Source organism: Sus scrofa, chromosome 12, assembly GCF_054392235.1.
Source record: "Sus scrofa isolate SSC_HxYL_T2T_F1_AM1 chromosome 12, Sscrofa_HxYL_maternal_Yorkshire_Landrace_v2.0, whole genome shotgun sequence".
Taxonomy (NCBI): Eukaryota; Metazoa; Chordata; class Mammalia; order Artiodactyla; family Suidae; genus Sus; species Sus scrofa.
Window position 1 is genome coordinate 425,069 of NC_139394.1, and position 27,268 is coordinate 452,336.

At 60.1% G+C, this 27,268-nt stretch overlaps 2 protein-coding genes across 7 annotated transcripts in view; one reads left to right on the top strand and one right to left on the bottom strand.

Moving 5' to 3' along the window:
• The window catches only part of TBCD (tubulin folding cofactor D), a 122,584-nt gene that overhangs the window by 59,807 nt on the left and 35,509 nt on the right, over nt 1-27,268 (bottom strand). For all 6 annotated transcript variants that reach the window (XR_014820203.1, XM_084982673.1, XM_084982676.1 and 3 more), the window contains 1 exon segment: nt 27,013-27,107. Coding sequence is in view for 4 of the 6 variants with exons in the window: in XM_084982673.1 (XP_084838799.1) it covers nt 27,013-27,107 (95 nt within the window). In the remaining 2 variants the exon portion in view is untranslated.
• On the top strand, nt 11,610-19,425 carry ZNF750 (zinc finger protein 750). The gene is made up of 3 exons (XM_005656881.4): nt 11,610-11,690; nt 16,475-18,045; nt 18,138-19,425. The coding sequence occupies exons 2-3, from the start codon at nt 16,655-16,657 to the stop codon at nt 18,730-18,732; spliced, it is 1,986 nt and encodes a 661-aa protein (XP_005656938.3). The 5' UTR covers nt 11,610-11,690; nt 16,475-16,654; the 3' UTR covers nt 18,733-19,425.

Below are 27,268 nucleotides of genomic sequence, written 5' to 3' on the forward strand. Positions count from 1 at the left end.
CCGTGTGGCCTGGGGTCGACCTCCTCCCAGCGCAGGCCTGAACCCGTGGCCCCTGGGCGGCTCCCGTGAGCTCATCCCCGGGGTGCCGGCGGGGCTGCAGAGCAGTGCTGGCCTTTGGCCCGTGATGAGTCCAGCCCCAGGGGAAGAGACCGCCTCTGCGGGGCTGGTCATTCCTCCACGCGGGGGGCGAAGGAGCTGTGCGGCCCATCAGCCAAAACGCAACGTCCAGGGGCTACGAAGGTGAGGCCCAACACGAGGCCAGAGAGAGACGCGACTCAGCCCCCAGGAGCATCGAGAGGCCTAGGGGAAAACGCAAGTCCTGGGGCCCCCGAGTCCCCGCCCGCCAGGCCCCCTCCGCCGCCGCCACCCCCCTTCCCGACCGAGTGACCAGAAACGACAGGACAAACGGGCAGGGCTTCCCTGCAGCCACCCTCTGGGGGCCAGACCGGAGCTGACAGGGACCTCCGAGGGGCGCGACCGCCGCGGCTGCTGGGGGCTGGCAGTCATCGCGTCGTCATCGCGGTGAGGAAGGACACGGCAGGGCTCACCCCTGAGGACAAGCTGCACCGCCGTGACGCCAGGACACGGGACCGCTTCGCAGGGACCCGGAAGAGCACGGAGGTCGAAAGGCAGGCAGAAGGTTGCTCACCTCCAGCCACTCTCTGCAAGACACGGCCCCACCAAGAAGACCTTGCTCCTGAGAACGGACCCTGGCGAGCCTGGGAGGAGACGGAGCTGCCAAGCGGGAATCGGGCGTCTGAGTGGCTGAAGGCCCACGCTGCCCGTGAACCCGGGCCCCCAGCAGCCCCCGGCCCCGGCCGGCTAGCACACTGCCTCGAACAGAGGGGGTGCAAGACTGCTGAGTGAGTCTGTGCTCCCTCTCGTCCTTTCCCCAGGAACGCACGGCCTCCGCAATGTTTTAAACAGTCTGCACCAATCCTCCTGGAACCATTTCCCTGGGGCCTCACCGAGCACCACCTCCTCTGAAACACACGTACCATCAGCTACCTGCGGCCCTCCAGGTTTACGGGTACACAGGGTCTCTCGCTGTGGAGGACTGGGGGCCTGGAGTTGGCCCGTGCACACTGAGGTGTGAAAGGCTGGCCAGCGGGGCCCCGCCGCACGGCGCGGGGGCCTGGACCCAGTTCTCTGTGACCATCTCTGTGGGAAAAGAACCTCAACGGGAACGGATGTGTCTACACGCACAACTGAGTCCCTTGGTCGCACAGCAGTCGTGGCCGCACCCTCATCGACCCACCAGACGCCAGTAAAACGGCTACGGAACAAACAAAGCTTTGGAGGAAAAACTCTCCCCTCCCCGCCTCACCCACCTGCCACCCAGCCGAGCGCGCAGCCCGGGAAGAAGGCTGGTGCCTGGACATTTCACGGAGGAGACGGAGGCAGGGACAGACGGGGCCACGGTCTCCTTCTCACCGCAGGCCCGGAGCCGCCGGGAAGACCCAGAAAGAGACCAATATCCATCCTCGCGCCCCAGCCGACCCGCAGGCCTCCGAGAGGGTGGCGCGAGCGGGCAGTGCCCTCCCGCAAGGCGGGAGCAGCCTTCGGCAGCCGCCCCCACAGGGGCTAGTCCTCGGGGCGAGGAGGCCTCCTGGACGCGCGCACATCTCCACAGGCGACGCCGTCCTGGTCGCGGCGGGAACCAGTTGCTTCACGCTTGGCTGGAAAGCTGTTTCCAAGCTGAACAAAACCTGAGCGCGCTAAAGCCAGACAAGGTCGTTGGGACAGGTCCTCAGGCAGGCAGGATACAGAGCCTTTTTCTGGCAGATGCCCTGTTGAGGTTTTCAACACTGAAAACCCCAATTTCTGGACAGTCCCTCTAGGATCAAAACACTCGACTCCCCCGGGGCCCGGGCCGGCTGCCCGCCAGCTGCGGGAGGGGGCGGGGGCCGGGAGGCGGGGGGCTCGTCCAGGACCCACCGCCCACCCTACAGAGCCCACCCTGCAGAGCCCGCGGCCGCAGCACGCACTTCCTGCTGAGTCAGGGCTATGCACAAGCAGCTGTCACCTCGTCAGCCTCGGTGACGAGCGGCAGCACAGTGCCTGGAGCAATGCCCTGAACAGGGGCCCTCCTTGCCCAGCGCAGTTTATTAAATCTGAACAGGCAGGCACCGGGCACCCAGGGGAAGCTGTCACCAGGACAACACAGGCACAAAACCCACGCCCTGGCGTCGCCCACACCTGGTCCAGGTGCCCACCACACATGCCAGGAGCCAGGGCTCTCCCACATCTCAGAACTGAGGTGAACCGTGAGCACCTTCGGGGCAGCCTGAACCCCGAGAAGCAGCCCCGCCCTTGGCCGACGCGGCTGCCCCCCACTTCCTCAGTCCCCGCAAAGCAGGAGCATCTCCCGGCTCTCGGAGGTCACGCTGGGGCGCTGGCTGCACGAGGGGCCCGGCAGCCTCGGTCCACGGCCCATGCCAGGGCTCTGTCTGTCCCGGCCACCCAAGGGATGGCTCCCTGAATGGGCCCCGCCCAGGGAGAGACAACAAAGGCTCGTCCCCTCTCTCCGCCTCCACCTGCCACAAAGCGCGAGGTCCAGCACCTGTCCGGCCAGTCCCTTTGCCAGAGGCCACCTGAGGGGGCGGGGCAGGGGAGCGCGGCTGTGCCGCTGGCGAAGGAAACGCCCACAGCTGATGACAGGGTGGCCCAAGCACAACAACTTGAAAGAGGCAAAAGCAAGCATTCGGGAGAATTAAAGGCTTAACCAGGAAGTCGGGGGCCAGTTCTGCCACTGACTCACGGCCCTGGATTCTCGGCCACCATGCCCCGACCTCCAGTGGCCCCAAGAGTGTCCACGGCACAGATCTCAGAAGTGGCAGGCCGGCAGGACCATCCCCGCCTCACCAAGCCGAGGGTCACTGACCTGACACACAGAAGGTGCAAAGCCCAGAGGGGACACGCGGCCCAAGGTGAGAGAGCCAGAAGGAGGGAGGAAGACGACAGGCCACTCTCTGGGACCAAGTCACCACCGGTCACCGCCGCAGGCACGGGGCTCTGGCAGTGCGGTGGGCAGACTGCACCAGTCTCTCTCACAGCCACACTGTCTGGTCTGACCCAGTGACCCCCCAGGGTGACGCAGACCCTCGGACACGGCTGTGCCTGGGGGGAGAGGTCCCACCAGGTAGGGGCCCCCCTTTGTCCAGAAAACGGCAGGTACCCCACCACGGGCCCTCCCCACAACACTGCCAGGCCATGCTCCGTCCCTCCCCCACCCCACAATCCAGGCCCTGAATCAGCGCCCCAGCACCTCCCTGCTGCACCCCACAAAGATCTGGACTCCCACAGCCCAAACCCAGAGCAGCAGTGAGAACCCTGCAGCAGCGCCCCGCCCACAGGGTGAGACCAGGCCTGCACCACGGCCTCACAGGCAGCAGAAAGGGCACAGCGGCCCCGCCCAGCATGGAGGGCCCACCTGGACATGTCCTCGTCCTGGGGCCACCTGCCCACCAGATGTGTTGCCTGGAGACCCGCTAACATGGTACTTCCATGAGCAAACCTGGAAGTCAAGGGAACTGGACCCTCCAGCTGCTCGCACCCATCACGGCCCAAAGCCATCAGACCCCGAACAGGGCAGCCACCAGCAGAAACAGATGACAAAATGAGGGAGATGCAGAAACAACTTTAGTAGAGAGTTTTTCCAGGTAGCAAGATTTCTCATTAAACAGCACAAACAGCACCAAGTGTCTAAAACAACAAACTATGCAACAGACATTACCTTCTGAGCACACTGTGCCTAACAAGCCCATTTAGAACCAATTCACCTGATATTCTTTTTTTTCTTTTCTTTTTTTGTCTTTTTGTGTTTTCTAGGGCCACTCCCACAGCACACAGAGGTTCCCAGGCTAGGGGTCTACTCGGAGCTGTAGCCGCCGGCCTACACCAGAGCCACAGCCACGCGGGATCCGAACCGCGTCTGCGACCTCCACCACAGCTCACGGCAACGCCGGATCCTTCACCCACTGAGCAAGGCCAGGGATCGAACCCGCCTCTTCATGGAGGCTGATCAGGTTTGTTGTCACGGAGTTACGACGGGAACCCCCTGAATTACAACTCTTAAAATGACATAAAGAAAACCATACAAGAGATTTTACACTTTATGTGACTCGCACACACATGTTAGGTATAAACTCCAAACACACACCACTCAGATGTGTTTAATACTTCCTATATCAAACTGCAAATTCCTTCATAAAGCAGGTTAGTTCTAGCTAAAGAAGTTTCAAAGAGTTAAAAACAAGAAAATTAAAGACACCCTTTAAAAACCCTTGCATATGCATGTGTGTATAGATACACATGTACAAATACACATCCATACCCACCAAAAATGCGCACAAGAAGAGAAAAAGAACTAAAGTGAGAGAGTTAAAATAGTGCTGAAGTTTTTGTTTTTTTTTTTTTTTTTGTCTTTTGCCTTTTTTGTTGTTGTTGTTGTTGTTGCTATTTCTTGGGCCGCTCCCGCGGCATATGGAGGTTCCCAGGCTAGGGGTTGAATCGGAGCTGTAGCCACCGGCCTACGCCAGAGCCACAGCAACGTGGGATCCGAGCCGCATCTGCAACCTACACCACAGCTCACGGCAACGCCGGATCGTTAACCCACTGAGCAAGGGCAGGGACCGAACCCGCAACCTCACGGTTCCTAGTCGGATTCGTTAACCACTGCGCCACGACGGGAACTCCAGTGCTGAAGTTTTTACATCAAAGTGACACTATACAAATATAAGATCAAGCAGACAACCCCAGAAATGGAGAAAATGTTTGCAAACTGTATATCGGATAAGGACCTAAAATCCGGAATATGCTGAGAGTTTGTACAGCTCAACAACAAAAAGACCAATGACCCAAATTTTCAAATGAGCAAAGGACCTGAACAGACATTTCTCCAAAGAAACACACGCGTGTCCAGCAAGTTCACGGAGAGGTGCGTGACAGTTTCAGCCGTCAGGGAACGCACGTCGAGGCCTCGATGACGTCCCCCGGGGCTGGTGACCCTTGTTTCGGAAATGGGAGACGACTGCGTGGTGAGGCGGTGGAGGAGCTGCAAGCCCTGCCTGCCGGCGGGACCATCCACCAGCAGCGCCCGCCCGGCAGCCAGGAGGTGAGACGACCCGCCTCTCCATCAGCGGACACACAGAGAGACACCACGGGGCCGTCCTTAGGCGACAGCCTCCCCCGCGTACCTCATCCTGGGACTGCGTTTGGCGACAGGGCCTTTACAGAGGTCATGAACGTCAGACAAGGCCGCATGGGTGGCCCGAGCCCCGTGGGACGGCTGTCCTTGTCAAGAGGGCCACGAGGACACACAGACCAAAGGGTGAGCATGTGAGGACACAGCGGGAAGGCGGCCGTCTGCAGCCCAGGAGCCAGGCCGGGAGAGGAGCCAGCCCGAGGCGTCTGGTCGCAGGGCGTCCGGCCTCCAGGCTGTGAGGGGGACGCCCCGCGTTAAGCCATCCAGCCTGGCAGCCCTGGCATCGGACACACCCAGCAATGGGAGTCTTCAGCAAAAACATGAAATGAAAAACCAACACACCTCGGACACTCGGTGCCAGGTGCCAGGCGCAGGCGCGAAGGCCCACGCAGTCCCCGCTTCTGCGCACCAGAAACAGCTGGGAACGGGCAAGGCCACAGAGACGGGGAGGCTGGGAGCTGCGCAGCGCGAGGGAGGGCGGGGTCTTGGGGGACCACTCGAGGGCACAGGCTTCCTTTTGAGGTAACAGATCATTCTCGAATTGATGGTGCTGATGTCTGCACAAGCCTGTGAACGGACGAAGAGCCACCGGGGTGTACACGTTACGGGGTGAACCACACACGACCAACTATCCCAACAGGCCTGTTTCCACCCCGACCGTCAGTAAGGGTCCTGCAGCAGGACGGCACTCGGCGGGGACAACCCTTATCATCCAGGACTGACCCCACCAGGGCCATCAAAATGACCAGCAAGGGACCGGCCAGCCAGCTCGCGTCTCCACGGCCCGGCTCCCGGCCCCGCCTGGGCGCTGCTCTTGCTCACACGCTGCCTCTCCTGCTCGGCCCGCTGGCCCGAAGGCCCCTCGGCCGGGGACCCCGCGGACCCGCCTCTTCTCTCTGCTCCTGCTCTGCCCCTGCGCCGTGGCCTCCCCGAGCCGCCTTCCCCTGCAGCTGCCGGTGGGGAGGCAGCAGCTTTCCAAAGGCCCGAGCCCAGGCTTTCAGGCTTTGCAGACGGCTGGTAATCTCCCTTTCCTTTTTTTAAAGAGCGTTTTAAAATGGGAAAAAGCATTCTTGGCTCCAAGGCCATACAAAACAGGCCAAGGCCAGATTGGGCCCGTGGGCCATAGTTTCACAACTCCTGCTCGAGGTTTTAAATTTCTCTGTAAGTACGCTGACAGCTCCCTCCATCTTGAGAGTTTTGATGATATAATAATTTTGTTACTATTCATTTCAAGCTTTAAATTTTTACTGTTGAATTTCTATTGGGATTTCTTTGATTCATGTTATTTAGAAATTCATATACTTTCAAACTAAAAATTCATGCCTTACCTTCATTTTTCTGTATCAGGTTTTTTTTTTGGTTTTTTTTTTTTTTTTTTGCTTTTTAGGGCGACACCCATGGTATATGGAAGTTCCCAGGCTAGGGATCTAATCAGAGCTACCACTCCCAGCCTACACCACAGCCACAGGAACGCGCAATCCGAGCCGCGTCTGTGACCTACACCACAGTTCATGGCAACGCCAGATCCTCAATCCACTGAACGAAGCCAGGGATCGAACCTGCATCCTCACGGATGCCCGTCAGGTTCGCTGTCGGCTGAGCCACAGAGGGAACTCCCCTGGGTCAGACTCGTAACTTCACGGCTCTGCGGTCTGTGCACCAGCCTTCCTAGAAAGTCCGCAGCATCTGTACGCGTTCCTCGGTGTCTCCGGGTGCCCCTCGCCCTCAGCCGCGGAGCCACACACACGACCCGCAGCGTCGGGTCTGGCTTCTGTCACCGTGTCTCCCACTCGAGGCTCTTCTCCGTCGACCCCGTGGCTAAACTGCCCGCAATCAAGACAGGCGTCCCGAGCTCTCTCGAGGACACCAGATTCGTCATTTGTCCCTGCAGCCCAACCAGTACCTGAGAGCCTCAAGTTCAACAGGCACCGTGTCAGTCACACCTGAGTCTGTGTGGGCATCAGTGCTGACGTGGGCACGGAGGCCAATGACCAGTCTACTCCTCTGATCCCCTGCCTCTGTGACAGACCTGGTGCTGGCAGAACCTGAGCATGGGGTGGGGACCCCGACCACAGGCTGCGAGGCCCACATCCACCCTCGGGCCCCCAGCCTCCAACCTGGGGGATGCCGTCACATCGTGGAAGAGCCGCCACTGGGCGGGGAAGGGAGGACAGGGGCTGCTGCAGGATGGGGCAGGGGAAGGCTGCGCTGCAGGCATCACAGGCCCACGTCCACACACGCAGCCCACACGGTGCTGCCCCAGGATCCGCCCCGGGGCGTGTGGCCGCCTGGCGCACACCCGCCTGCAGAACCAGCAGTGAGGGGATGCTGGCAGCAGTGCGGTGGTGACTCACAGGTCACCGCTGGCTCTGGTGGCTCCCTGGTCCCGTCCGAAGACTGCAGTCCCCCCATGAGTTTTCACAGAACAACGCCTGGTGCCCAGCGAGCACCCAGTGAAGGTTCTCAAACTGTGACCTCGATGGTCTCTGGCACCTTCGGACGGCAGCGAGCTGGGAGCGCAGCCTGCTGGGGCTGGGGGGTGGGGACCCTGCCAAGCTGCGGGCCGCTCCGGCGAGAACTCCTGGTGCCAGAAAGGAGGGGGTCGGGGGGCTCCCTCCTTCTGGGGCTCAGGACTCGGGGAAGGGTCCATGACGCGTCAGAGCCCGTCCAGCACAGCGCCCGGAGGGGGGCAAGCCCGCACCCGCTGCAGCCCGTCCCCGGGTCCTGGGCGAGCAGGCCAGCAGCAGCAGGACACCTCCAATCGGTCAGAAATGCCCTCATTTTTTCTCATTTAAAAAGCAAGCCGAGCATGGCCCCGAGGGAGACCCTGCAGAAGCCTCAGCACTTGGGACACAAGGACCTGAGAGACACCGGAAAAGCAGGCCTGGAGCAGCAGACACCAGGGGGAGGAACGGACCGCGGCGAGGGAGCGGGGAGGGTGTGAAAAAGAACCCAACAACGCCTGCGAATAAAGGCGGAGAAGATCCAGGCCGTGGATGGAGCGCAACGCAGACCCTGAGGGCTGAGCCGGGACGCGAGCCCGGCAGCCGCGGCGGCGGGCAGAGCCAGGGAGGACGCGGCCGCCTGCTCGCGGCTCCGGCGCCGCATCCCCACGGAGGGTATTCTCAGCACGAGACAGAAACGAATCTGCGTGCTCACTTTCTCAGCGTCACTGAGGGGCTCCTTGCACGGCTGCGGACACACCCAGGAGCCAAGACCTGCCCGGGGAGCCGTGCACGGCCTGAGGCGGCGAGGGGGAAGGCGAGCTGGGGGAGCGGCCCGGGCCCGGCCCAAGTTCCCAAACCTGAATGGCCTCCCGGCCAAAGACGAACCAGCCGGAGCCCAGGGCTTCAAGTTTCACTCGCGACACAGAAGCCACAGCCGGGTCGCCCTGGGCTCCAAGCCCCCGTCTGAACCAAGACGCTCAGAGCCCCTCCCCAGCCCCAGGCCCCCTGGCGCCAGGTGTCCCCACAGGGGCTGCAGCCCAGAAGCTGCCCACAAGCAACACCCACGGACACTGGCAGCCCCGGGACCACCCCCACCCCCGGCACCTGATAAGGGTGGCCGGCAGCAGGGCGGGCCTGTGTGCCTGCCTCCAAAACCAAGCAGCTCCAGGTCCACCAACACTCAGAGGGGCGTGATTGGAATAATAAGCAAATTAACGTTCAAGTAATGCGTGACACATCCCATAATAAAGTTACAGATGCAGCCCTCCGCTTTACTCGGCAAGGGAAGGCAGCCATCCAACAATAAAACTTTCCCCGAACGCTCTCACCCGCCCTGGCCTCCCTCGACGGCCAGGTAAACTCTGCTCTCCCCTCTGCTATTCCACGGGACAAGCCAGAGGCCCCGGATATCCTCAGGGTGTTTTCACGCGAGAAACCAAGCACAGGGCCCGGGAGAGAGGCCTCGGCTCCAGCTCCCACCTCAGCCCCGCCACCCCACGCTCAGCAGCTGGGTCCCGGGCAGCAGCCTTGGCGCAAAGGCCGCTGTGCCAGCAGAGCGCCCGGGAAGCGGCAGTGTCCTCTCAGCCAGAGAGAGCACGTGCTGACTGAGACCCAGAGGCCAAGTGCCGGCACAGAGCCTGGCACCGAGACCCGGGCAGAAAGGGGGACGTGGAGGCAACGCAGGTCCTGGAGAAGGACCGAGCAGGAGAGCAAAGGGGGGTCCCAGAGCCACCTCAGGACCAAGCCCCTGGGACAGGCTCCTCCCCCCTGTGGGGCCCCCAGTTGGAAACCAGCTCCAGTGGGGAGAGCTGGACAGGGAGCACCAGCACAGGGGCCTGGGGCTCCAGGCTGGGGGTGCACGGGGGCAGCACTGGTGGCCTCGGCCTCCTGCAGGACCCCTCGTCTCCGTTCTGGACCATGCGGACTGCCCACGTCCTCTCCCTGGCCTGAGCACCCTCATCTGCCACGTGACCCACGCAGAGACCCCAAGACGCAGTCTGGGCAGCGAGGTGCCCATCCGCCTCAGGAACCAGCCCAGCTCCTGCCCTGAGGCCTCTGCATGGCCAGGCCGCGAGGACGGGACCTGTCAGAACCAGGGTCACCTCAACAACGGACAGAAAAGCGAAAAGGGCTGCAGGGCTGTCAACACGGGGGCCGCTTAGGGCGGAGTGCGCAGGAGGAGCCGAAGCCAGGCTGAACCTCCTGCAGAGCCTCCGCTCCGCCCGCCCCCCGCGTTCCTCCAGCTCTGGAGGCAGCACCCCAAAAGAAGCGTTGACAATGACAATTAAAATTACCCTGGAGTTCCCGTTGTGGCGCAGTGGAAATGAATGCAACTAGAAACCATGAGGTTGTGGGTTCGATCCCTGGCCGAGCAGGGGACAGGGTTCCTTCCGGGCAGGGCCAGCCTGGGCACAGGAGCACCCACTGTCAGGTTCCTAGGACGCGGGCAGGGTCGGGGGTCGAGACTTCTCAGCAGGACCGCCGCAAGCGCTATGCACCCTGGCTGGGGACCCCACACCCAGCCAGACTGCGTGTCCCTTTCCATCCCTCGGGGCGCCAAGCTTTGCCGCTCCTGAGCTCTTTGCTGGGAGCCTGGAGAGGACGGTGCTTCGTGCCCAACCGAAGGGTCAACCCAAGCGAGAGGACATCGTGGGGTCCAGGAAGCCTGGCCTCCGTGCAGGTGATGGGAGGCAGAGGAAAGCGCTACGCGCTGGTCGCCCACAAAGGGACGTCCACAGACAACACCCACAGCGGGGAGCGGGGGGCGGGGGGCAGGGGAGAAAACCAGCAATGGAGCGATGCTATCTGGAGTCCAGGAGCAAACACCCAAAGCCCCAGCTGAGCAAGGGGCCAAGTGGGGCTCCCGGGGGGAAGCCAGCAGACACCCTCCCATGAGAGGTGGGGTCCCCTCCCTCAAACCCTGGTCTCTGCCCAGCCCCGCAGAAGGCTGGAAGCTTCTGCATTGCACTTTTTCTGCTTTTTCCCACACCGAGGAAGACTGACCCCCACCCTGGAGAGGCCTCTGGAGCAAAACACTGCCCCGGAACATGAGGCAAGTGACTGCCCACCAACACCACGGCCGTGGACGCCAGGGACGCGGGCAGAGGCCAGGCTCCCAACCCACAGGATCTCAAGACCATGAAGTGGGAGCTGATTTCAGCCGCCGGCAAGAGGCCAGAGAGCAGCAGGAGCTGCTGTTTTTGTGACAAGACTGAGAAGGATCACTTCACCCTCCAAATTACATGGATGTCTAATTTGCACAAAAGTAGCCAGAAAACTTTTTCAATTCAACAGGGAGGTAATTAAGTTTCAAGCTGAAAAAACTAATACAGCGCCCTGGCCTGGCGCCGTGCAGGGCAAACCCACAGCCCCACCCGCCGGTCCCCACACCCGCAACACAGGCAGCCTCGGCCCCGCAGGGAGGCAGTTTGGGGGGCCGGGGGGGGTGCCGGACCACAAGGCCGGCATCGCAGTTATTGGAAAAAAAGAGAAGGGCCCTGCGAGGGCGGGCAGGCCAGCCTCCCGGGCAGCCGCTCACTCTCGGGGCTGGTCCCGGGCATGCGCCGGCAGGTCCCGCGGCCGAGGCGGAGGCTGCCCCCTCCCGCTCTCCAGGAGGACCCGGGCAGGGCCCCCCAGGCCCCGGGGTGAAGGGCGGCAAAGGCAACGCCAGGGCCTCCGCCAGAGGAGACTGTCCAGACGAAGCCGTGTCTCCCGCCGCCCCAGGGGAGGCCTCGGTCCCCGGTGACCTGCGCCCGAGCCTCTGTCAGCCCCCGGCCCAGCCTGGCACTCACAAACCCAGCCGGGAGCTGCCGAGAGGCACAGAGGTGGCGCTGGCGGCCGGCGTGCGGGGTGCAAACACATGAATCGTAGCTGCGGGCGGGGGAATATCAGGTGCATCTCTGCGCCCCGAGGGCTCGACTCCTACGTTAAATCCCTCCCACTGGGCGGCCGGCTCCAGTTTCAGCAGAGCGAGCGTGAGAACAGGTCCTGCTCCTGCGCCGGCAGCCACAGCCACGGCTCCGACCGACCCGCCTCCGGTAAGTACCTGCTCTTTCTGCTCAAATCCAAGTTTTCTTCCAAAGGACTCTCGGATGTGTCTGACACTCTGGCTCAGGGAATCACCCTCTCCTCTGAGGGTTACTCAGGGCCGGCAGGTGCACTGCCAGAAAGGGGACCATTGTCACAGGACTCCCTAAGCCTTATGCTTTACTCTAAGAGTGAAAACAAGTTTATTTGGGTGTGAAGTCCCCGTCTCTACCACGAAATCCAGGACATTTAAACCGAAACTCAAACTCACGCTATTGCTTATCCGTTCCTTACCTTAAAAAGAAACTCCAATAAATTTCAACATAAAAGGGTCATATATATGCATGTATAATTTGACACTTGCTGATTTTAATTTATAGTTTAATTCTGAAATCTTTTAGAGTTTAAAATAAGGATTATTTTGACATAAGCTTACAAAAGAAAATTAACTAAGGAGGATCCCTGTATATGCACAAAGGCGTTTTCTTACTCTTATAAAGTTTCTCATAAATCTGTATGAAAGCAATTACAGTTACGGACTAAATTCTCCGTCAAACCCGACCAACCTCAGACTTGATTTCATCAAAACCCATCTGCCTGTCACCCTGATTTCCATTTCGTGTTGGCAAAGTCCTCCCAGGGCTTCCCACTGGCTTTAGGGGCGAGGAGGCAGAGAGGCTGAGGCCCCCAGACTTTACAGCCGTGAATCCTCTGCTGAGCGCTTCCTGGCTGTAACTCAGGATCTACGGCTGAAACTAGACAGAGCGCCTGGCCGTCTTCCGGGGCCCATTCTTCAAACCGCACTCTAGAGCTGTCTTTCCCTAGGTCACGGTTGTCCTCAAGTCCATCCTTCACTCTGAGGAACCGAAAGCCTGGGAGGGGTGGTGGTTAGTCACTGGAAAAGCTCAATCCGAGGAAAACTCACAGATCTCGTTCTTGCAACACCCCAGTGGGTAGGCGACAATGGCGTGTCCTTGAGTTATGCAATAAGGCCACATCACAATATTGTAATTATAGCATGCCCTTCAGAACGCTCTACCTGGCGAGGCTGCCTGCCAGGCGGCCGGACTCCACCGGGAGGGTTGCAGCCCTGCTCCAGGGCTGTCGGAGCACAGGTCAGGCCCAGTCCCCCGGCTCCTCCTCGGCAGCAACATCCTGGGGAGTTAAGCTGTAGTTCCCTCTGTTGTGTCCTCTCGACGTTCAAAAAAACCTTTCTCTTGACTATTTCCCTGAGTTCAAAGTCCTTAGAAACTTGTTAAACATGCCAGCTACTCACTCTCGTCCTAACCGTGTCGGGGGCTGCTCAGAGCACGCGGTGCGGGGCAGGGGCCAATTACAGAGGCACTATCCCCACCCTCTCCTCTAAGGAGTCCTGCCCGCCACGCGGAGGGGGCACAGGGGCGGCGGCGGGGGGGGGTCCGCTTGGGAAGGCAGAGGACAGCACCTAGCCCTGGGCCCTGACCTGACGGGAGGGCTCCCAGCCCCTCCTGCCCCGTCCTGGCAAGTGAAAGATGGAGAAAATAGGAGGAGGCTAACGTGTGCATTTTAAACCCTGCGAACAGGGCAGCTTGCGCCCTCCCTGCGCTAGCTTTCCCGGGACAGGGTCGGTGGGACAACCTGGCCACCTTTCGGAAAAACCTCACCTCTGATGGCTGATCTGCACTTCGCACAAACAGTTAAGGTTCGGGGTCAAATTGTCTTGGCAACAATACCCTCTCTCCAGGCCTGGCAGACAGAAACTGACCAGAGACGGGCAACCTGTCCCTGCAGGTGGCCAGACAGCCAAGGCCCCAGGCACTCAGCTTTAGTGCCTTCATCCTTGTAAACCTCAGCTGGGCAGGAAAGAGCCCACAGAGGCTGGCCCCTTGGGAAGCTTACAAAAGCCCCAATCTCGTCCCACTTACTTCTCCGAGGTTAGTGTGTTTTTACGAGCGAGCGAACCGGCAGCTGCACTGCCTTGTTCTAATTAGGGAATTGGGCAACCCTGAGAGATCAGTTTACTCAAAGGCACCAACACGATTGCTCCTGCAACTCCACCCAGGCCGCCTGCCCACAATGAGCCCTGGACACTCTTGCCCCCAGCGCTCGGCAGCTAGGGAGTCACCCTGCGTGAGCTGACCCAGCAAAGAACGGAAGTGCAGGCGCCACATCATCTGGCTGCAAAAAAGGCACACGAACGTAGAGACAGCTGTTCCCCAACGGCCCTCTGGGGGACACCACGACAACTTACCTATAGCTAACCTACCTCCTATCAACCTTTGAGCAACGTGACCAAAGCGGACTTATTTATATTTTTTGCCCAGAGGGTCAGCAGCACTAAGCAGCGCTGCTTCCAAGCTATGGTCACCATTTTCTTAAACCCGGTGGGGCCTTCAGCTGGTGTGGGCACGCCCCGGGGCGGAGGTGTGTGTCTGCGTCCATTCCTGGCTGGTACCACCACGGCTCGGCTCACACCTGATAAACGTTTTGCAACTGTCATCGTTTTGATTGCGGTGCTTCCAGCTAGTGATGAAATCATCAGTTTTCAGATCTTTGCCGTAACATATCCTATATGATCATGGGAACCTGACTTGCAGAGGTTCCCACGCCTTCAGAACCAGGGAGCACGGAGACGTGCCAGCACAGGCCGCCCTGACTTATCAGGCTGGCCCCGTGCTGGCTGGAGTCGCTTCCTGACGGAGGCACGGAAACCGTGCTTTCATAGCCCAGGGCGCGCGCGCGCGCGGACACACACACACCCCCCACAGCGCGGACACACACACACACACACACACACACACAACCACAGCGCGGACACAAACACACACACACACACACACACACAGCAGGGACTGAACACACAAAGAATTACTTCACACTTTGGCCTAATAAGAGGAGAAGCCAGGAAGACGCAAAGCTGAGACCCCAGGTTGAACTGCGCTGGGCTCACACTGCTGGGCGCTGGTGGAGGGAGAGGTGGCGGCCAGGCGAGCTGGGAGGCCGCAGAGCCAAACCAGGTGCTGCTGGCCTGGCCTCTGTCCACCAGACGCCCTGCTGATGAAGGCCCCAGAGACGGCCTGGGGACCCCCTCCCCCATGAGCAGGCAGCCCCAAATCTCCCTTCACTTCCCAGACACACACACGCCTGAGCACCCCTGCTCGGCACCACCTCTCCCAGGGCAGAAGGCAGCAGACCCAGGCCCACCTCTCAGCAAGGAAACACACCTCAGAGGGGACAGGATGATGAAACAGCTGACGGGGCAGTGTGCTGGGGGAGAGTGGTTCTTTGCGCTTTCAAGAAACACGGATAAATGGGTGGAGGAACCAGTTTGCTGAGAATAAGACCAGACAGCCTTCTCAGAATTTCAGATGGCCACGTGAAATTAAAAGCCCAGCCCCACACCAGCACCCTCCTCCCGCAAATGCCCATTAGCTCATCCCCTGTGTGGGGCGGCAAGGAGAGGCCAGCGAGGAGTAGGTAGGTTTTATTTGCTCTTGGGTTTCCCAAGCGTATTTCTCTACTTTTAAAGCGCGGCTCTCCCGCTCGATGTTTTAATCATCCTGAGGTCTAGAAGGTGCTGCTGTACAAATTTCACAAGACTCGGGAAGGACCACGTGTGCTCACTCCTAAAGCAAAGCTGCTTCCTTTTAACTCTACGTTTAAACTGCTTGAAAATACTGAGAAGCTGAAACCCTTTCCTCACTTTTTATGCAAATTAAAGTGCCGGCCTTGACTCCTCAGACTCCCCCACCCCGGCCCTCCCCACCCACAGGCCTCCTCTAAGAGGTCACCCGTGGGCTGGTCCGGGACAGGCAGCCGGCCGCGCCGGCCCTACCAGATCCTCCCAGGCCTCGCGTCTTTGTTCTCAGTGTTCTGAGGCAGCGTGAGGGCCCAGGGGTGTGTGGGGCGGCCTCAGCAGGAAACCGGGGGTTGGGGGGGTGGACCTGGGGGATGGGCGGGGACAGGCGGAACCTCGGGGAGGGCATCCAGAAGGCCCGACGCCCCCACTCCCACAGTTCAACAGCTGGAATGGCCTCCTCCGCTCACTCCCAGCAGGAGCGCTGCAAAGCTTTGCCTCTGCCCTGGGACGGGGCCAGGCCAGGTAGGGAGGCTGACCACCGGTGGGACAGGCCGGGTGCATGAACTTAACGCACCCGGCTGGCGGTGGGGGGCATCGGAAGGCAGCAGCACACAAGACCTCTGGCCACTTGCAGGCTCACAGACTCATCCGCCAGCATCTAAACACCACTCGAGGGAACTTCACCACAGCACTGATGTTGGTACTGGGGCAACACAAGTGCCTCTGCCCCAGAAAGCTGACCTGTCACGTGTGGACGCAGAAGCAGCAGGCGGCACCGCATGCGTCAGTGCCCTTCGCGTCTAGCCCCTCGTGGGGCACAAGGTCACAGCCACATTGTCCTGATTCTGAGCGAGCACAAAGTGTGCGTGACACACACATGCGCGAGCCCCGTCCCCGGGTCCCCCAGAGCAGTCAGACTCTGCACTCGGTCCCGAACGTCCACGGACACGGATGGCGGCAGGACCTCAACGGCCACGCGGCCTGCTTGGTCCACAGCCTTCCTGGTGTCCGAGGCCTCAGAGCACAGGCTAAAGGTCCCCAAACTCAAGGAAGTACAGGCCTCCCCCACACACGCCTGGGCCCAGACGTGGCCCAGAAAACAGACAGCACATGGGGGGTGGCCAGGGTATGGTGAGCGGCCTGCCTGCCTGCCTGGGCGTCACCTCCGCCGTGGGGGGCCCGGGGAGCACGGGCCGGCGTCCCGTGTGGCACTAAGACTCTGCTCCTCCCTTGCAGCTCCTGGGCCCCACATGAGCACGGCGGCCTCGCCACCCGCAGCCCGTGGAGCCGGCGTCCAGTCAGAGCGCTGGGAGAGCAGAGCACAGCAAAAGAGCAGCCGCGCCGCGTCTCCCGCGCTTCCCTAAAACCACACCCGGTGGCAGGAGCAGGCAGGCGGGAGGCCGGAGCAGAGGGAACATGAGCCTCGTCAAAGAGCGGAAGCCCAAGAAGCCGCACTACATCCCCAGGCCCCCGGGAAAGCCCTTCAAGTACAAGTGCTTCCAGTGCCCCTTTACCTGCAACGAAAAGTCACACCTCTTCAACCACATGAAGTACGGTCTCTGCAAGAACTCCATCACGCTAGTGTCTGAGCAAGACCGCGTCCCCAAGTGCCCCAAGCCGAGCCCCTCAGACCCCAGGCCGAGCCATCCGCCCGAGCCCACGGGGAAGCCCACCGCCTCCAAGCCCGCCCCGAGTGGGCTCGCACACCTGGAGGCCAAGCTCCAGCACGGCCTCGCCAAGGACGACGTCAAGGAGAACCTGGACCTGCACGCGCGGGGACCGCACAGGTGCCCCGGACAGAAGCCCGCCCTCCACAAGGAGGCGGCGGCTCGCAGCCCAGCTCCCGAGAGCGCGCCGGGCGCCCAGCCCGTCCTGGAAGGCGCGGCCCGGCCTTCAGCCTTCGTCCCCGTCGGGGAGCACAGGCTCAAAGGGCAGGAGCTCGCCGAGGCGCCCGCCGTGCCGGCCCCGCCGCCGCCCCCCGCCACCAAAGCCGCCTCCTTCCACACCAAGTCGGCCTTCCACGCCCCCGGCTACCCGTGGAAAGCCGGCGGGCCGCTCCTGCCGGCGGAGTTCCCCCATAAGCTCCCGCCCGCAAAGGGCTTCGGTGCCACTGCCCCGTATGCGCATCCCGCCATCCCGGAGTACCCGCCCCACTTCTACACAGAGCACGGACTGGCCACCATCTACTCGCCCTACCTGCTCGCCGGGCACGCGGCTGAGTGCGACGGCCCGCTGCTGCCCGTCTACGGGGCCCAGGACCAGAGACACTTCCTGCCCCACCCGGGGCCAATCCCCAAGCACCTGAGCCCGGCGCCGCCCACCTACGACCACTACAGGTTCCTGCAGCAGTACCACACCGGCCTGCCCCTGCCCTACGGGTTCTACCGACCTGAGTCTGCCTTCTCCTCCTACGGCCTCAGACTCCCCCCGGTCGCCGGTATTTCGAGAGACCAGAGCGCGCACCTCCTGGAAGAAGCCGCCCTGGGCTACCCGGCCTCGAGTCCGTCCAAGTCCCACAAAGAACCCACAGAGCTGGAGAGAGGGAGGCCGACGCCCCAGGCGAGGGATCCTTCCAAGGATGAGCAGAGGGACACAGAAGGGACCAAGATGAGTCCGCGAGCGGGCAGCGCGGCCACCGGCTCCCCGGGAAGGCCCAGCCCCACCAACTTCACGCAGACAAGCCAGCCCTGCCCCGCTGGAGGGCTCCACCCGCCGGAGCAAAGCCTCACGGGCTTCAAGCCCATCCAGAAAAGCCTGGAGGGCCCACATCCCCAGGAGCCAGAAACCAGAGACGCATCCCCACAAAGGTAAGACAGCCTGCTTTCTAGCGCTCCCAGGTCAAAGCCCCCGCCAGGGCCCTGAGTCGGGGCGCTGTTTCACCCTCTCCCCTCTTTTCCAGCCTCGAGGCCATGAATACGGCCACCCCGGCGCCTGCGCCCCCCAGCCCGGAGGACGGCCCCCGCACGGCCCCGCTGAACCTCTCGAAGAAACAAGAAGCCGAACCTGCAGCCGAGCACGCCGCCGCGTACGGAGGCTTCGCGGAGCCGCAGGAGGTGCCCCTCAACCTCTCGGTGAAGGACCCCTGCAACGCCTGGCCCTCTGTCCACAGCCCCCCGAGACGGGCCGAGGCCGCCACCCCCGCCCCCGCCCCGCGGCAGCCCGACCCCAGCGGCTCCACCGAGGCCGGGGATGCGCGCACAACTGACAGCGACGAGCAGAAGCAGACGGCGGCCGTGGCCCTCTGCCAGCTGGCGGCCTACAGCCCAGGGAAGGTCTGCAGGGGCGAGGGCGAGCCTGAGGCCCGGGAGCCCGCGGCCCGGGAGCCGGCCCCCCACAGCCTCGAGAGCCGGGAGGCTCCATGCGACCTCAGACCCAAAGGGCCCAAGAGGACGAGCCCCAGGGATGCGGGCAAGTCCCAGCAGGGAACCAAGAAGGCGAAGCCCGGCGACACGGCCAGGGTGTTCTCGCTCCGGAGAAGAACAAGGGTGTCCTAGAGCCGCCAGCAGGCCCTGTGGAGGGCGCCGCGGCCGCGGCCGCAGACCCCCGCCTGCCCCCCGTCTCGCCTGGTCGAGTTTCACAACAGTTCTCTCCTCCAAAAGAGAAAAATTTTAAATACAGCTGCACCTCTATTCAGCTGTGTAAATACTAAGCATGAACATTAAAACTGATGCTTCTACTCCCCGTTCTAGCCCGGAACCAGGACCTGAGGAGTTAATCGTATCGGAAACCGCCCTGTAAGCTGTCAGAGGAGCAGAAGGACCAAAAGGGAACTTTCAGGTGAGCGACGCACGAGGACAGCACTTGGCTTATAAACACCTCAGCACTGGAGGAAACGCTTTCAACTGGTCTAGTAAATCTGCTGCGTTTTGATTTACTGGGGAAGTGCCAGGAAAAGACATTTCCAGAACTGGCACTGAGGTGCTGTGTGTAAAAACGCTGTGATTTCTTAGGACTGAATAAGACACCGACAACAAGAGGCTATTTATACAAGTAATTTATTTCCAGTGGGCAGAAAGCAATGCCAGTGAAACGACTCTCACTCTGCTCCATCGCTTCACCGCGTTTCAGGGCGTTTTCTGACCCATTCAGCCTCATTTTCCATTCCCTAAAATGATGCACGTGTTGCTAATTTTCCAATAAACTCACATGTAAACTTTAAAGACACATTAAAAGAAGACAAACAGGAACTGCGTCATAGAATGTTTTGCCACAATAAATAAACCCAATGAAAAAGAGAAAAAAGCTGAAGCAGCAGTTAAAACTGAGACCAAGGAGTTCTCTGGTGCTGTGGTGGGCTAAGGATCCAGCATTGTCACTGCAGCGGCTCAGGTCGCTGCCATGGCTCGGGTTCGACCCCTGGCCCAGGAACCTCCACATGCCACAGGCGTGGTCAATAAAGAAAGAAAGGAGGCAGGCTGAGGACGAGAGTAGGTCTGCGCGTGTGCACGCACGCGTGCCAGCACCCAGCACCCTGGGAGAAGGTGCGGCCAGGGCCTCAGCTCCCTGAGCTGCTGCTGAGAACAGCCGTCCGGCCCCCTTGCCCCTCACAGGAGCCCCTCCCCACAGTTCAGCCACCTGCCACCTGGGGGTCAAGAAAGGGCCCGGCTGGAGTTCCCGTCATGGTGCAGTGGTTAACAAATCTGACTAGGAACCATGAGGCTGAGGGTTCGATCCTTGGCCTTGCCCAGTGGGTTAAGGATCTGGCATTGCCGTGAGCTGTGGTGTGAGTGGCAGACGCAGCTCAGATCCCGCGTTGCTGTGGCTCTGGCGTAGGCCGGTGGCTACGGCTCCGATTCGACCCCTAGCCTGAGAACCTCCATATGCTGTGGGAGCAGCCGTAGAAAGGGGAAAAAGACCAAAAAAAAAAAAGAAAAGAAAAGAAAAGAAAAAGAAAAAGAAAGGGCCGGGAGCCAGCAAGGAGCTGAGCTGTCTGGGTGAGGAAGCCCTTGCTCCAGCCCCCCAAGGTGGGTGGTTTCAACTCACACTGACCAAAACAGGTGGTCCAGAAGGAGCAGTCCAGGGGAGCTCAAAGCACTGCTAAAGCCAACGTCTTATGTGTCTAACAAGGCTTTACAGCGCTTAGAGCTAAAAACTGAAAACGTTTAAAGAAAAAATTGACACGGAACCTCGCCTGGTTCCAGGAATGAGCATTGCTCACTGATAAGACAGCCCGAGCTAAAAGCCCTCTTGTTAAGAGCTGCACTCTGATAAAATGGTATCGTGGCATCGTCAGCTGTTTGGATCAAGTTTGCACTGACAACAAAGTCTGTAAAAACTCCATCCAGAAAAGTGCTTAAGCGCTCAGTGTCTTTCAGCAGAGCAAATGCAACCCTCCACCCTCAGGCATCTTCCTTCTCCAGATGCTTGTGGGAAGATCCGTAAGAGGTTCTTAAGCAAAGAAACGTGTTACTCTAGGGAAACCTGGAGAAGTCGACGGAACCGGCTCAAGGAGAGCAAGGATAGACTCTCGGCATTTTAGACGGAGGGTGGTGGATTTCAAGGTCCCCCACCGTGCTGGTGTCCACTGGACAAATTTAAAACAGCGATGCACGTTACCTTGCGGCGCAGTGAGTTAAGGATCCAGCACTGCCACTGCAACAGCTTGGGCTGCTGCTGTGCTGCGGGTTCGATCCCTGGTCCAGGAACTTCCATGGGTGCAACCCCCGACCCCTCCCAACCCCCCAAAAAAAGATGGTAATACAATAGCTTTGTTTCATTTATTTTTTTGTTCTGTTGTTTTTCTTTTTATGGCCACACCTACGGCATATGGAAGTTCCCAGGCTAGAGGTCGAATCAGAGCTGCAGCAACCGACCCACGCCACAGCCACAGCAACACGGGATCCAAGCTGCATCTGAGAACTATGCCACAGCTCGTGGCAATGCTGGATCCTGACCCCACTGTGCGAAGCCAGGGATCGAACCCCCATCCTCTGGACACCTATGTCAGGTTCTTAACCCAATGAGCCACAACAGGAACTCCACAACAGCCTGCTTTAAAATGACACCATTCAGGATGGCAAATAACCTGCTGTGCCACAGGTGCAATTTCTATAAAACCACTGGTGCCACCTCGCTAAAGGGATGCAGAGTCTGTCATGATTCTTTAAGGCAAATAGGAGACCACTGCTGCAAACCGCCCTCAAACCGTCAAGGCCGCCCTGAGCCCCACTTAAGGTGCTACTGCAGACGAGCACACGCCACGAACCCAGCATGGGCACGGTCACGACCAGAACCCGATGCCCATGTGTGCGGCCTTCACCAGCACCCGGGCTCCCGCGCTGTTACACACCAACACGTTCTGACCCAGACCAAGATCAGGGCAGCCCTGCTTTCCAGCACGTCCACACCCCGTAGGAAGCTCTCACCTCATGACGTATACCCAAGAACACAGACCTTCCACGCCAGGCGCCCAAAGGCTCTTTTTTATTTTTTTTGCTTTTTATGGCCAAACCCATGGCACATGGAAGTTCCTGGGCTAGGGGTTGAATCAGAGCTGCACCTGCCAGCCTACACCACAGCCACAGCATCACGGGATCCTCAACACGGGAGACACGTCTGCGAGTTGCACAGCTCACAGCAACGCCAGATCCTTAACGCCCTGAGCAAGGCCAGGGACCAAACCTGCAGCCTCATGGATACTAGTCGGGTTCGTAACCCACTGAGCCACAACGGGAGCTCCCCAAAGATTCTGAAAATGCTGTTTCAAAGCTCAGCCAAAAGCGTCCACCCCCATCTTAAGTGACCATAAGCACCAGAGACAGTTAATGACCGCCCAGCCTCCTGCCCCCCCGCGCGGGCCGGGAGCCCCAGGGCGCGGGCAGCTCTGTGAACGCTGCCCGCCCAGCATGTTCCTCCAGGAGGCCGCCTGAGCACGCGCAGCAGCGGAACCGGGCCGGCTCTCTGTGACTCTCTTTACAAGCATGACGGGGTCCTAGATCCTCGTGACAAGAACGTCTCCGTGACTGAACCGCCACAGCACCTGCTACGTTCACACACAGCCCAACCTCAGAGCTGTGCATACAAAAGCGACAAACCTCAAAAAGGGCAACACAATTACCACGTGACCCAGCAATTCCCTCCTCAGCAAACACCTAAAGGAGATGAAAACGGGGCCCAGACAAGCAGGTACGGCCATGCTATCCAGTGAGGGGTCCACAGAGGAGGATGGCCCAAGGTCCAGGGGAACAGGTAAGTTTGCTCCGTCCACACAACACCCCGAAAAAGAAACGAGGTTCTGGCACATGCTACAACACGAAGGTGACCCGGAAATTCTAAGTGGCGCGCGTCAGATACAAAGGACAAATCCTGCACAGTTTCGCCTCCGTGAGGTCCCCAGAGCTGGCCACTTCACAGAAGCGGAGAGGGGAGTGGGCATCGGGGGCGGGGCGGGGGCTGGAGACTTCATATTTAACAGGGACGGGATCTCTGTCTGGGAAGATGAAAAGTTTCGGAAATAGATGGTGTTAACAGCAGTCGTACGCCGTAAATGTACTTAATACCACTGAATTGTACGCTCAACAACAGCATGGCAGGGAGCTCCCGTCATGGTGCAGCGGAAACGAATCCGACTGGGAACCCTGAGGTTGGGGGTTCCATCCCTGGCCTCGCTCAGTGGGTTAAGGATCCGGCGTTGCCATGAGCTGTGGGGTAGGGTGGCAGCTGTAGCTCCAACCAGACCCCTAGCCTGGGAACCTCCATATGCCCCGAATGCGGCCCTAAAAAAGCAACCAAAAAAAAAAAAAAAAAAAAAGTATGGCAAATTTATACATTGTGTATATCAGACAATACTTTTGAGAAATTAGTAGCATGATAAACCAAAACCATTGTACACTTCAAACAGATAAGTCATAATTAGGTGAACTGTATGTCCCAGTAACTCTGAAAATAACTTCCAAAGAGGATGGTGGAATTCCGGCTAAAGGAAGAAAATGCTGACAACCGCCTCGGAAACAACGCTAGCAGCAGCCCCAGCTCCATCTGCCAGGAAAGCTGCGTCCCCGGGGGAGGGTGTGAAATGAAGCAGGCTCACGTTCACGCACAGAGGAAAACACCCCAACACAGAAAAACCCAACTCCTACCCCACAGACGAGGCCAGAGAGGGTTCATTAGGCCGGTGACGCGTCCTACCAGCTGGATTGTCCAACAGCTCAAACCTGCGCAATGGCTAAAAAGCACGAGCAAGTGCCAGGAGGGGTCAGGGGCAGCAGAGAGCAGGAACCAGGCGGCCCCCAGGGCCCAGGGAGGGACAGGTCAGGAGAGGTCAGCGCGCTGCTGATGAGGGCTGGGGCCACAGCCGGCACGCACCCCCAAAGCAGGCTGACCCCAGGCCCTGGGGCCACTCCACCAGGGGGCTGTGGGGCAGCCAGGCCCGCAGCCCCTCCAGGAAGACAGGAAAGCCCTGGGGCGACTTCAGCTCAGGGACCCCCACCCCCTGGGCGTGATGAACCCTTGCTCAGGCCACACGGTCTGCCCCCACCCACGGCTCTCGGGGTCTGACGGCCGCTCTGCCAGGCTTGCCAGCACTTGCCTAAACACACGCACGGTTAACCTGTCCTGGCGTCCACATCCTTCAGAGAGCGGACTGGAGAATGCTCTTCAGATGTCACAGCACTGCCAAAAAGCGTCCCTGAGGAAGGCCAGACAGTGCCCGATGAGACCCTGACCCCAATTCAATGGTCTCAGCCCCGCTCCAGGAATCAAAGGAACCGAGGCAGCGTCATCGAGGAGGCCGACTACCGAAGACCAGAGACGCTCCAGAGCCGAGAACTCGTGAGTGGGATGAAAACTCAGGGGTGGGCGAGCAGCAGCAGCAGCCGCGAGCAGCGGAAGGAAGGAACAGAGACCCCGAAGCCAGTCTGCGGCCGGAGCAGGAGAAAGCAGCTCCAGGGCAGGCCCCCTGTGCCCCCACCACCCAGCCCATCGGCCACACCAGGGAGGGCCGTGGGCCAGCTCACTACGTGCGTCTCTCATGCTCTTCAGGCCACAGCCTGAGGCTTCACCTGTGACACACTCCCGACCGCATGAGACACGACGGACTCACACGCCAGCCGGTCTCAGGCCAGAGAGCAGCAGAGGGAGGCCTGGTCTCCTTCAAGTCCAACCCTAGTCGCCGCCACGACACACTTGCACACGTCCGTCTGCACAGAGAAACGTGCACGGCGCTTCCTCGCCCGGAACCGGAGCAAAGGAAAGCGCAGCGGGCCCGCGGGGTAGGCAGCGACTGCCCAGACAGGGCACCGGGAGCCCAGGCAATCAAAGACCCAACCGCCGCTTTCGGTGCACTGAGTGACACCCCCGGGAAAGTGACGAGACAGCCACCAAGGAGAGGAAACCGTTTGCAGGTCCTACATCCGCGGAGTGATTTCTATCCAGAAAACAGGAAGAACTCCAAACAATAAAGCGACAAAGGATCCAACTTTTCCCATGAGCAGAGGCGCTGCACAGACACATCTCCAGCCCGGAAAATCCATGAGCGGTCAAGCGCAGAAGACCGTCTACACCGTCCGTCAGAGCACACGCAAATCAGAACCGCGAGACACCGCTTCCGCCTGCTAGGACGGCTGTCACCAGAAAGAAAAGAGAGAGAGAGGAAACAAGTCTTGCAGAGGACGTGGCGGGGCTGGGACCTTCGCGAGGCGGCTGGCAGCAATGGAAAGTGGTGCAGCCATTTTGGGAGCAGGTTTGCAGCTCCTCAAGAAGTGAAAGACAGGAGTTCCCATCGTGGCTCAGCAGTTAGTGAACCTAACGAGCATCCATGAGGACGCGGGTTCGATCCCTGGCCTCGCTCAGTGCGGTAAGGATCCGGCGTTGCCGTGAGCTGTGGTGTAGGTCGCAGACACGGCTCGGGTCTGGCTGTGGCTGTGGCTCTGGCGTAGGCCGGTGGCTACGGCTCCGATGAGACCCCTAGCCTGGGAACCTCCATATGCCACAAGTGTGGCCCTAAAAAGACAAAAAGACCAAAAAAAAAAAAAAAGGTGGCAGACAGACTCACCACGCGATGCAGCACCTGGATCCAGGGGCGCCCCCGGGGAGAACACGAACCGAGAACGCGGGCACGAGGGTGTTCTCGCAGCATCCCCCCGAACTGCCAAAGGCGACCCACACACCCATCACCTGACAGCTGGCTGAGCAGGCGCAGAGCTGGACAACGGAGCGCTGCTCGGCCCTAAGCACCACTGCCAGGCGGCCGCGGACGCTCCGTTAAAAACGCTCGGCTAAGTCAAGGCAGGCAGACCCGGAAGCCGCAACTGTAGATCCCATGTACACACAGCATCCGAAAAGGCAAAGTGAGAGACGGGCAGTGGGTTGGCAGATGCCTGGGGCTGGCGGTGGGCGGGGAAAACGCGGAACAACTTCTAGGCACAGGGTTTCTTTGAGGGGCAATGAGATTACACTAAGGTGGGGGCAGCACAACTTGGCAAACATGCAATAAACCACGAACACTGTAAGCGGGTCAACTTCATGGCGTGTAAATTACATTTCAACAAAGCGACCACACGGCCCGCATGGCGGTACAGGCGCAGGGGTGGGACGCGGCGCTCTGCATCCGGTGGCAGGATCTGGGGAAAGGGTGGGAGGCGCCACGTCGGGCCACGAAGGCGGCAGGAAGACGCCCCTGAAGCAGGCCAAGGAGACAGGTGAGGAAGATGAGGCCCTCGAGCAGGAACAGAAGGAGGAGCGGAAGAAACTGGAGGAGCTAAAAGCGAAGGCCGCGGGGAAGGCCCCCTGGCTGCAGGTGGAACTAAGAAATGGGGCAAACAGTGCACCGTTCGTCGTGCCTCAGCCAATGGTGCTTCCATTCCTGTTTAAACATCTGGATTTCCTGCTGTAACATCTTCTGCCACCTACAGCTAGAAATGAAGGCTTGTCTTGGAACCTGCTGTACATTTAAGAATAAACTTTTATAAAAAAAAAAAAAAAGTAGGAATAAACAAATACAGCTGCCACAGAAAGCAGAGAGGTGGCAATGCTCTTATGGCTCCGTGGGTTACGGACCCGACACTGCCACTGCGCGGCTCAGGTCACTGCTGTGGCGCAGCTTCCACCCCCAGACTGTAGATTCCTACATGCTAAAGGCGCCACCAAAAAAAACAAAAACAAAAAAAGCAGAGAGTCCACAGAGACCAGGGGCCTGGAGCTCCCAAGTGCAAGGCCAGCATCCAAACCAGCTCACAGCTTGGCCCCTGGCCGTACCCTCGGCGCTGATGGCCTCCTTCTGAGAGAAGTCGCCCCCTGGGCACAGGGTGTCTTGCTGACACAGGGTGGGACCCTCTCCATCCTCCAGCGGTACCCTCTCTTCATCCACAGAGGCACTGCTGGCCACTCCTAGGGACAGGCCCCCACGCACCACAGACAGGCTCCACGTGGCCACAGCTGAGCGCTGGGACTCACGGGCCTGGAGCGTGGTGGGCCATCCAGGCCCTGGCACTGGGTGCGCTCAGGCCCACCGCCTGGCCTCCTCCCACCTCCCCGCCCCTCTCCCACAGGAGCGCGGTTTCCAGGGGACACGTGGCCACTCCAGGTGGTGAACCCAGCACAGCGCACACACCCACAAGGGTGAAACTGGCTCTGGGGACGAGACAGCCTCAGATGCGACACCGGCTGGCAGCCCTCCAAATACAGACAGAGCGCACAGGAGGAAGAGAGGCAAGAGGAGCGAGAAAGGCCGAGCCGGGGAAGGCAGCGGGGAGTGGGGATCTGGGGCTCCAACCTGCACCCCGAGGGCCAGGCGAAGCAGCCCTGCGCAGACGACACCAAGCGAGCCACATACTCACCGTCCGAGAGTCGGGAAGGGAGCAGCAAGCCTCGTCTGCCCAGCTCCGCCAGTGCCAGACACCCGCCATGCCAGGCGCCGTCCGTCTCCTGGAAACTGAAGGCAGAGAGAGCCTGAGACCCCAGCGCCCGGAGCCCACAGCCACCCCCTGCCGAGAGCTGCACTACAGCCCAGTGAGTCTCAAGACAAAGTGCTCCGGTGGAAACGAAGGTGCTGCCACGTGCGGGCCTCCTGCTGACGGTCGGGGTCCTGAGCCG